Source organism: Camellia sinensis, chromosome 7, assembly GCF_055761805.1.
Source record: "Camellia sinensis isolate YWXY chromosome 7, ASM5576180v1, whole genome shotgun sequence".
NCBI classification, from domain to species: Eukaryota; Viridiplantae; Streptophyta; class Magnoliopsida; order Ericales; family Theaceae; genus Camellia; species Camellia sinensis.
In genome coordinates, this window is record NC_138967.1 from 1774696 (window position 1) to 1784887 (window position 10192).

Consider the following 10192-nt stretch of genomic DNA (forward strand, 5'->3'; position numbering starts at 1 on the left):
AGGTTCCTAATTTAATGCAGTCAAACTTCGTTCGGTGGGATTATCTCGGCTAGAGTTATTCAAGAGTTGATAATCTACTGAAACTACTGTTATTTCTACAAAGTTCTAGTTCGGTTATTGTCTAAAGTATATAGGACAAACAGTATCTTAGTTCGGTTGCTACATGATTTTGGATCTAAGACTAGTTTTCTACAGAATAGTTCATACACGCATGAGTTCTACTGATTTTCTTATGAAAATGCAGAAGCAAAAACAAGAATAAACAAGCATGTTTCGCAAAAACATGGAAAGTAGAAAAAAGAAAAACAAAACAGGTTTTCTGAAGCAAAACAGAGGAAGAAAATGGGTTTACTTACCAGATTAAAGAAGAGGGAACTGGAGATGGAGCTGTGGCAGCAATGGAAAGCACGGGCTTGGAAGCAAAGAAATGGAGGCACAGAAAGAAAAGATAGGGTAGATGAATGAACTCATGAACAAAGGGGTTGTTTTGTAAAAAAGATGAAAGGCAAAAAGAGCAGGACTGTTCAAAATTTTCGTAGTACGAGGACGGCGTAACAGCTGCCGACAGCCTATCAGAGCCTGCCACGTGTCATTAGAAAGCGAAGCGTTACAGTCACTGAGTGAAGAGACGTTTTGACCGAACGTGTAGAGCCGAAGTAAAATAGGCTCGGCTGGAGAGGCTAAACGATTTTTTAAGTTCGGCTGGAAAGGCTTAAAAAACGTTACCTCGGCTGGTCACTAGGTAATCCCAATCATGCTGTGCAGATGGAATTAAGGGGCAATTGAGGGGGTAATTTTTGGTGAAAATTGGGCCGAGCTATGAGATGGACTTTATGGCCCAAAGTATGACGGACTAGGTAAAAAGGGCCGAGAAGTTACTCCGGTCCAAGAGAAATAAAGTTACTCCGGTCAAAAGAGATGAAGTTACTTCGGCTCAGGAATTGTAAAGCTACTTCGGTCTGGACAACTTGGAGTTAGTCCGGTCTACGGTCTAGTCCGGTCATAACGTGTTCTGGATAGATCGGTCAGGACCTTGCTACTCGGTAGCTCGGTCCTAGCACACCATAGTTCATACAAAGGAGAACCGAGATAAGGTGTAACGAGAGATAGAACCGAACCAATGATAGTTCGGCCTACTCTGTGGCTCAGCATAGCCATAGGTATTTCGGTCAAATGGTAGTTCGGCCGTGGTAAAAACCATCCCACTTGGTTTAAGCAGTGGGGGTGTAAAAGGATAAGCATTATCCTTTAGGAGTATGAATCCTAGGAGGACTCTGCATGGAGGAATAAAAGTCCTACTAGGATTGGGCCACTCGAAACCTATAAAAGCTCACAAGCATCACCTTGGAGGAGGTAACATAACACAACATACAATTTTGCTTCCTGAATACATTGAGCTTTGTCTATTTATCAAGTTTTCTGACTTAGGCATCGGAGAGGTTTCCGACACACACCCGCCGACTAGCTCACGTTTGTGTTTTCAGGTGACAAAGCGACGTCGTACGGAGGAGCGTGGACTTAGTCAACAGGATTACACGAGGAGAATTATTTCTTCCCCGCACAATAAGCATGAGGAAAAAGATATGCACAGAAATTATCATTAGTGTTTGGCTCATTACAGTTTGTTTGAGATCAATTTGTTATGTAAATAAGTGAAATTTAGACACATTTCAAAATGAGTCAAATTTCAAGTTTAACTTGAACAACCTACTATTTAACTTGATAAATTTATGTATTTGAAAAACCTAAAGATTCAAGTTTAACTTAATTAAAACTCGTTTGTGATCGGTTCAAAATGTAAACAAATCAAATTTAAATATATTTTAAAACTCGTTAAATTATTTCAAGATTGTATCACTTAACTCGATTGGACTCATTTTAGGTGTCATTCAAAGGAATATCACTTTGCTCGTAGATTGCAAACCAAGAGGGATGCATAACCCTTCCACCCCCTTCTCGTTGTTTGGGCCAAGTTCCAACCCATCTCGTGGGCTGAAAACTTTACAGCCCATTATATAAGAAAAAATTTAAGAAAAGGTTTGACAGGCCAACCCAATGCTGAGACACCTGTCATTTTGAAATGGGCCATTCCTAGCTAGAAATAGATTGACATCTGGATTGAGCCCATATATCTTGTCAATATTGGGCTTACTAGCTCTGGCCCACAAATACTTGGAGCAAGTGGGCCCATCTTTCTCTCTCTCTTTCTCTCTTCATTCCACTCCATCCACCTTATCTAACCAATCAATGGACTCTCTGGGTGGGGTGGGGTGTGGTGTGGTGTGGCGTTGAGTTGAGTTTAGAGAAGAAGAAAGAAGAATGGCGTCTCTGGCACAGCAAATTGGTGGACTGAGATGCCCACCACTTTCCACAAGTCGAGTGAGCAACAACTCGACGAGACAAAACCAGAAGAAACCCAATTCGTTGAGAGTGGTATCGGCAGTGACCATATCGAATGCACAGACCAAAGAGAGAGAGAAGCTCAAGGACGTGTTCGAGGAAGCCTACGAGAGGTGCCGTACGGCTCCAATGTCCGGCGTCCCCTTCACCATCGAGGACTTCCACTCTGCCCTCGACAAATACGACTTCAATTCCGAAATTGGCACCAAGGTTTTCTATCTTTCTGTCTATCTATCTATATATTTATATATGTATATGTATGTATTCCTATGTTTTTGCAACTATTTGTGTGAAATTCGCATATATTAGTTGATGTTTGAGCTTAAATCCTTGGAATTACGTGGAAATGGTGTGGATTGGCTTTAGTTATTATGAGCTTCAATCAGGGTTTGTTTGTGAAGTATGTGAAATTTGCAACTGTGTATGTGCTATTCAGTTGGCAAGTCTTTACTTTTCTTGTCTGTGGGTTTATTTGATGCCTTTATTAACTTCCATTTTTGTTGAATTCTGGAGTTTTTTTATTTATTTTTATGCTTAGCATCAAATTTCATTTGAAAATTTAATGAACTTTGTTTGGTAAACTATTTTCAGAATTTTTTTTTTTTGACAAAAATTTATGAAAAAATCCACTTTTTAGGAAACATCAAAAGATTATTTTTGAATTTTTGACACAACAAAATGACAATAATATGACAAGAATGGGCATTTTTGGATTTTTCATTGCTTTTGTTTCTGAAAACACAAAAAACTAAAATAAAACACTGCCAAACTAGTTAAATAGTTTTACAAGTACAAATGAATGCATTGTGTAAGTTAACCTTTTGCAGTTGGGTGCTTCAGTTCCTGGAAGGTTAGCTAAAATGCTTAGGAATTTAAATCTATGTGCAAGACATATTAACTGAGAGCATGGTCCAATTTGTTTGTTCCTTTTTCCATCGGATACAAATTTTTTCATGTTTAGTTTTTCTTTTTCTTTTTCTTTTTTTTTTTGGGATAAATATTCGTGTTTAGTTTTTCTTGAGTAAGAGTAGTTTAATCATTCATGTACTTTCTTTTTAGGTAAAAGGAATGGTATTCAAAACAGATGCTTACGGAGCACTAGTTGACATGACTGCGAAATCTTCAGCATTCTTACCTGTCAGAGAGGCATCCATTCACAATATAAAGCATGTGGAAGAGGCAGGGATAGTTCCTGGTTTGCAAGAGGAGTTTGTAATCATAGGTGAAAATGAAGCCGATGATAGCTTGATATTGAGCTTACGGTCAATCCAGTATGACCTTGCTTGGGAGCGATGTAGACAGCTTCAAGCTGAAGATGTTGTTGTCAAGGGTAAGGTGAGTATTTGCAATCCACAATTTTGTGTATATTGTCTTTTTCTTTCTGTTTCTACATAATATATACATCTATTAAGAATGCGCCGTCAGTTAAGTTGTGCAAGGTACGATACATACTGTAATGAGTCTCATCTTGATGGTCCTATAGTCCTATAAAGTCAAATCAATTGTTTTTGGTTTTGTCTTCGAGTGAAACTATCTGCTTCTAGGAATCTTTTGTTGTGATAATCGACCCGGTGCCAAATTCTGATTGTCTGTCTTGTGACTTTTAATATTCGTAGTTTGAAAAGTTTGCTGTCTGAATAACTGAACATGCATGCAGATTATTGGTGCAAATAAAGGTGGAATTGTGGCAATGGTGGAGGGCCTTCGTGGGTTCGTTCCCTTCTCACAGATATCAACAGTTAGTTCTTCAACCTAGCTTCCACAATTCCAATCATAATTGTTTTTTATTTGAAAATTTGAAATCAATTCCCATGTAGTTTTTCTGCCACTGGAAGTGATAACCCTTTTGATATTTCCATTTCCTGGATATTATATGAAGCAATACAGAAATCATGAATTATGTCATCATCTGTTGACAAACGCAGTTGTCATGCTCTGCCATAATGTGTGGCATGGCATGACTGCAGGAGATTTGGAAACCCAGAATCTATAGAGCCAATTTTATGCTTATATAGGTGTTTGTTTGCGAAGACAGTATAAATTTCTTTTGTTCAATTAAGAATGTGGTTTCAGCCTCTAATAATTTTTGCAGTTTCCCTCATTACTCCCCCATCCCATATTATTTTGTTCACCATGGAAAATCTAGCTTTTTAAGGAAGCAAGTATGTATTTTGCTCAGAAACCCAACTAATGGTATAAAGTTCAAAAACCATCCCTTTCTTCCACACTATTAAATGCATTCACACTCATTTCAAAAGAATAATATTGTAAAGCCTTATATTTGAGTGTCTTGACTTTTTAAAATAGACAACCATTTTGGGACATCTCAAACTGGAATCGTGGGCAAAAAAATTTGGGCTGGACTAAATATAATTTATACACCATTCAATCAAGGAAAGGCAGTGTTTACATGACCACATGAACCTAAAATTTAATGTACAAATGATCATCAGTGTTGTGATTGCAGTCATGAATTAGACAGACACCAGAGAGCTGCATTCCTCTTCTCCCTCTCTGATAGTACAAGATGAAACATTCATATATACACATATAGATATGTTTCAGTGATTAAGTTTGTGTTTCTATCCTACTACACACACGCGCTCACACACACACACACATTTAAAGAGAAAAAAAACTAAACAAAATGAAAGAAAGTTTGTGTAGTTGTAGCTTGATGGAGAGGCATGGACTTTGTCTTTTTATGGTCAAGGCTATTGGGAAATTTTAATCAAATGATAAACATTTGTGCTCTCGAGCAATTCATTGGTGAATAGAGTACCAATGGTGCAATAGATAGATATCATAAACATAATGCATAATGCACAAATTAAATTGCTCCTCTTTCTTTTTTGAAAATTTTCTGATGTCAAGTATGTAAGGCCCCGTTTGTTTTCAGAGATAGAATGGAGGGGATTGATAGTGAGAAATTGTTAAATTATTTTTATATAAAATAATATAAAAATTAAACATTAGTATTTTAAAAAAAATTCCCAATATATAAAAAATAAAAAAAATAAAAAAATTTATAATTCCCTCACTATTTTTCTAATACCATCTCTACCTCCTCACTATGAATCCCCCTTCCAAGGGTTAGGGATGGCAATATCAACCCGGCCCGACGGGGACCCGGACTGTCCCGTCCTGATAAATAGGTTTTTCCCCGAAAATTATTCCCCATAGGGCCGGGGCTGGTATTAAAAAACACATCCCCGATGATTTTCGGGCCGGGGACGGGGATTAATTTCTCGACCCCGGCCCCGGCCCGACCCCGCCCCGAAAGTTCCCCGAAACTTCCCCCGTATATACTATTAGTTGTATTATTATTATATTATTCTATATCTCTTTCATATTATTATTATATTATTATATATCTCTTACATACATCTCTATCCTCTCACTCTCTGACTCTCATCTCACTCTTTCAGTCTCACTCTCTCACTCTCATTCGTCTCTTTCTCACTCTCTCAACTCTCTGTCTCTTGTTCTTCTTTCCCTCACTCTCTGTCAACTCTCGTTTCTTCTCTCTGTCAACTCTCGTTCTCAACTTAGCCCCAACTCTCATCTCAGCCCCGACTCTCATCTCAGCCCCGACACCACCACTACCGTTGGCCACCGCCACCGCCGCAGAAGCTATGTCTCTTTGTCACCACCACCAAACCCACTACCACAACCAGCGATTGTCGATCTCGCGCTCAAATATGTTAGATCTGAACTCTGATCTGTTATGTCTCTCCCTCTCTCTCTCTCTCTGTGTGATCTGATCTGTGTACTCAGATCTCTCTTTGGATTGTTGTTGAAATCAGTTTTTTTTTTTCAGATTAATTTTTTTTTTTTTTAATTTAAATCTCTGTGTGATCTGATCTGTGTACACATATTGATTTATTGATGATGATGAAAACATATTGTTGTTAAAAATAGATTTTTCTTTCACATTAATTTTTTTTTAATTTAAATCTGTGTCTGATCTGTGTACACATTGATTTGTTGTTCATGACAAAACATAGTGATTATATTGATTTGTTGTTGTGTTGAATAAAATTCAAAAAAAAGTTCGGGGATTTTTCGGGGTCGGGGAAACCCGATCCCCGTTAGGGGACGGGGACGGGGAGTTGATGGGTTCCCCCGCCGGGGATCGGGGGCGGGGACGGGGATTTTTGAGCCTTCGGGGATCGGGGACGGGGAGTGTAGTCCCCGGCCCCGCCCCGGCCCGTTGCCATTCCTACCAAGGGTATTAGTAATACCAAGGTATTAGTAGTCCCAAGGCTATCTTTCAAAATAAACAAGATATTAATAATACCAATGTATTAGTAGTTCCAATCCCCTTCCTATAACCCCAAACTAGGGGTGCAACTCGGGCGGGTTCGGTCGGGTTGGGGGTCTGCCCAAGCCCGACCCGAATTGTATTTGACACTGCCCAAGCCCGCCCAAGCCCGACCATGAACCCGAACATTGTTGCCCAAGCCCGGCCCAAGCTTTGTATTTTGAACTCGGGTTGCCCGAATTGCCCGAATTGCCTGAGTTCAGAAACCTGTAGGTTGATCTAAGGGTAGACATAAAAGATGCTAATCTAATGGTAGAAAACTAACCAAAAAAAAATAAAAAATAAAAATTAAGACTAACTCTTTTACTTAATAGAAGACTAACCAAAAAAAAAAAAAATTAAGACTAACTCTTTTACTTAATTTATATATATTACATAATTTATTAAATTATATATATATTATATATTATATATTATATAATTTATATAATATATTAAATTGAATTCGGGTTCGGGTTGCTCGGGTTGGCCATTGGTTCTGCCCAAGCCCGGCCCGAATTGCAATTCGGGCATCAAAAATCTGCCCAAGCCCGTCCAGATTACAAGATATAGTTGCCCAAGCCCTAAAAAAACTCGGGCTGGGCTCGGGTTGCTCGGGTTGAGCCCGCCCGAGTTGCACCCCTACCCCAAACAAACGGGCCCTAAAGGTGTACTAATTTGTAATTGTCCGCACAAATTTGAAAATGAAACGTGTTGCTTTGACAAGTGTCCAACACAATGGAGGTTGTTAGTGTGAATGACCATGTTGAAATTTGATTTTTGTGTGTGTGTGTGTGTGTGTGTGTGTGTGTGTTGACAAATCTAAGTAGGTGACTGAATCACACAAATAATGTGACTGGGTTATTCAATTTTGTGATTATTCTAAAACACTTAGTATCATTTGTAATGCTTCTTTTCTTCTCCCCAGATAGTTTGGATAAGATTTTATTGAGTTGAGTTCTTCTCTTATTCTAACATGATTGCTTTTTCCCATTCAATTTCATTATCAATTAGTTATGCTCTTCTGAACATATCTTGAGTTCCCTAGTCATTGCTATGCTCTTCTGTTGAAATTAGAAATCAACTGCGGAAGACCTTCTTGATAAGGATCTTCCACTTAAGTTTGTGGAGGTGGATGAGGAACAGACTAGACTTGTCCTCAGCAACCGCAAAGCCATGGCTGACAGCCAGGCACAGCTAGGAATTGGTTCTGTTGTTGTTGGAACCGTTCAGAGCCTGAAACCATATGGCGCCTTCATTGACATCGGTGGAATCAATGGCCTTCTCCACGTTAGTCAGATCAGTCATGACCGTGTCTCTGATATCGCAACGGTACTTCAACCGGGTGACACTCTCAAGGTATGGATATACATTCCTTTAGTTCTTGGCTGAAAATATTTGGTGCTCTCCTAGAAGTTAATTTTTTTGGTACAAATTCTTGTGGCATAGGTCATGATACTGAGCCATGACCGGGCGAGAGGCCGGGTGAGTCTTTCTACTAAGAAGTTAGAGCCTACTCCAGGGGATATGATTCGCAACCCAAAGCTTGTTTTTGAGAAGGTAATTTCTCCAGAAAACCTCATTATAGTTTTGTTTATCTTGACACTTTGTTGTAGCTTGTACGTTTCTATGCTTTTGCAGAGGTTATTTTGTTGATTTTAAGTTTTTTTCCAAGAAAAAAATAATAAAAAAAAAAAAGAGGAAAGAGAAAAGAGAAAAGAAAAAAGAAAAAAGAAAAGAGAGAACTCGTTACATTTGTTTATTGTTAATGGGGATTTTAATTTTCCAATGTATGACACTTGCTCCTCACCTTTTTGAATAGAAAGAGATTACTATATATGTGTTTGATCCTGTTCTGACAGGCGGAGGAGATGGCTCAGACATTCAGGCAAAGAATAGCTCAAGCAGAAGCTATGGCTCGTGCTGACATGCTGAGATTCCAGCCTGAGGTATCCATTCAGTTTTTTTTTTTTTTTCCACTAATATTTCACTTGGACCCAAATAAAACAAATTGAGTAAAAAAGGGTAGATTGACTGCAATATTATGAAAGATAAATTAAGGGTTATGCTCTTCATGCTACTGAGCTGCACAATAACTTTCAAATTTCAATTAATGAATATTAACCTTGTATTGGAGAGAATGATTTCCACCCCCTACCCTTCCTACCTAAACACCTCAAAATTAATCTGATTTGTATCAGTGGTGAATTTTCAATAGCCATATCGGGTATGAGAAGATTATTGATTGTAGAGGTTGCTTTTTCTTGGGACTGCCCTGTAGAAATGATGGTATAGATAATGTTGATTTAAGCAGGTCAACTTATTGCAAGGGCATTGATTACATCTGTTCCAAAGCATTGTTTACTCGATGTTCTTGGTGGATTGTGTACATTTGTTTTTGTGATGTTGTGTTACCTTTTATATTGGTATGGTATCTAAGAATGTTACATTGATCATAACTAGGTTTGAGCATCTTGTTCACATTTGTTTTTTTGCAGAGTGGATTGACCCTGAACGCTGACGGGATTTTAGGTCCACTTACTACAGACTTGCCTGCTGAAGGCCTAGACTTGAGCGATATTCCTCCAGCTGAAGATTCTTGATCAGAAGAAGTTACATAAATCCTCTTGCTTTCTCCTTCTTGTACACACAAGTTACTTTGTTTTTTTTCTTTTCAAGGGTTGTTGAAAAAGGTTTTTACTTTAGCCTCTCAGCTAAATAGATTACATTTTTCATTCTCACTAGATCAATGTTCCTTCTAATCCTTGATCTATATTTGCTTTATAGCAAGATCTCTCTCTAATGGTATGAAGTGTTCCCAACTGCAAAGCAGAGGCTGCTCATGGATGATGCCCTTACCAGAGCACTTGTGAGCTGTTCTGAATGGATTTGTCTAGTTGCTTGATTTGCAGATCAAGTGGCATTATGTTATTTAAGTAGAAAGTGCATTCATAATGATCACTGATGACATTTTTTTTTTTAAATTAGTCATTTTGATGGGTATTTTGTTTTGAAATGAACAACCAATGGGTTTTTTTTCATCGTGCAATAACAGTGGGACTTGAATATAAACTTTCCTAAGGTTGTGTTCGGTTAGAGGATTTGATGAGAAAAATCGAGAGAGAGAGAGAGAGAATTGATAGGATTCGAATTTCAGGTTATGTTTGGTTGAGTTGAGAATTGGAGAGAGAAAAAAATCAAAGTGAACCCAAAAGACAAAAAGTAAAATTATATTTTTCTCACTTTATTTTTCCCTATGTTTTTTATTATAACCAATCAAAAAGTGAAACTATATATTTTTTTCCTTTTCATTTCTTTCATCAAATCGTTCAACCAAATATAACTTAAATGAGTATCTTATCTACTAAGTCAATTTTTTGGTTGTAACATAAAGTTGGAGCCTGTAACTGCCGCACAAGAATTGCATCAAGAATAATTCAATAATTATAGACATTGCCGAGTCAAGGCTTTCATATGGTTAATTAGGAA

The 10192-nt window shown here is 38.0% G+C and overlaps 1 protein-coding gene across 2 annotated transcripts; it reads left to right on the top strand.

Annotated features, from left to right (window-relative positions):
* The first annotated feature begins 2170 nt into the window (after window positions 1-2170).
* RPS1 (ribosomal protein S1) lies at window positions 2171-9532 on the top strand. 2 transcript variants are annotated; one of them, XR_014334898.1, is made up of 8 exons: window positions 2214-2610; window positions 3460-3735; window positions 4058-4138; window positions 7781-8062; window positions 8153-8263; window positions 8566-8652; window positions 9202-9396; window positions 9491-9532. XR_014334898.1 is itself a non-coding variant. In XM_028259982.2 (7 exons), exons 1-7 carry the CDS (start codon window positions 2320-2322, stop codon window positions 9304-9306), a joined length of 1233 nt encoding a protein of 410 aa, XP_028115783.2. In that variant the 5' UTR covers window positions 2171-2319; the 3' UTR covers window positions 9307-9447. The 2 variants fall into 2 exon arrangements, 1 of the variants encoding a protein (XP_028115783.2); XM_028259982.2 differs by lacking the exon at window positions 9491-9532 and having other exon boundaries at window positions 2171-2610; window positions 9202-9447.
* Window positions 9533-10192: the final 660 nt, after the last annotated feature.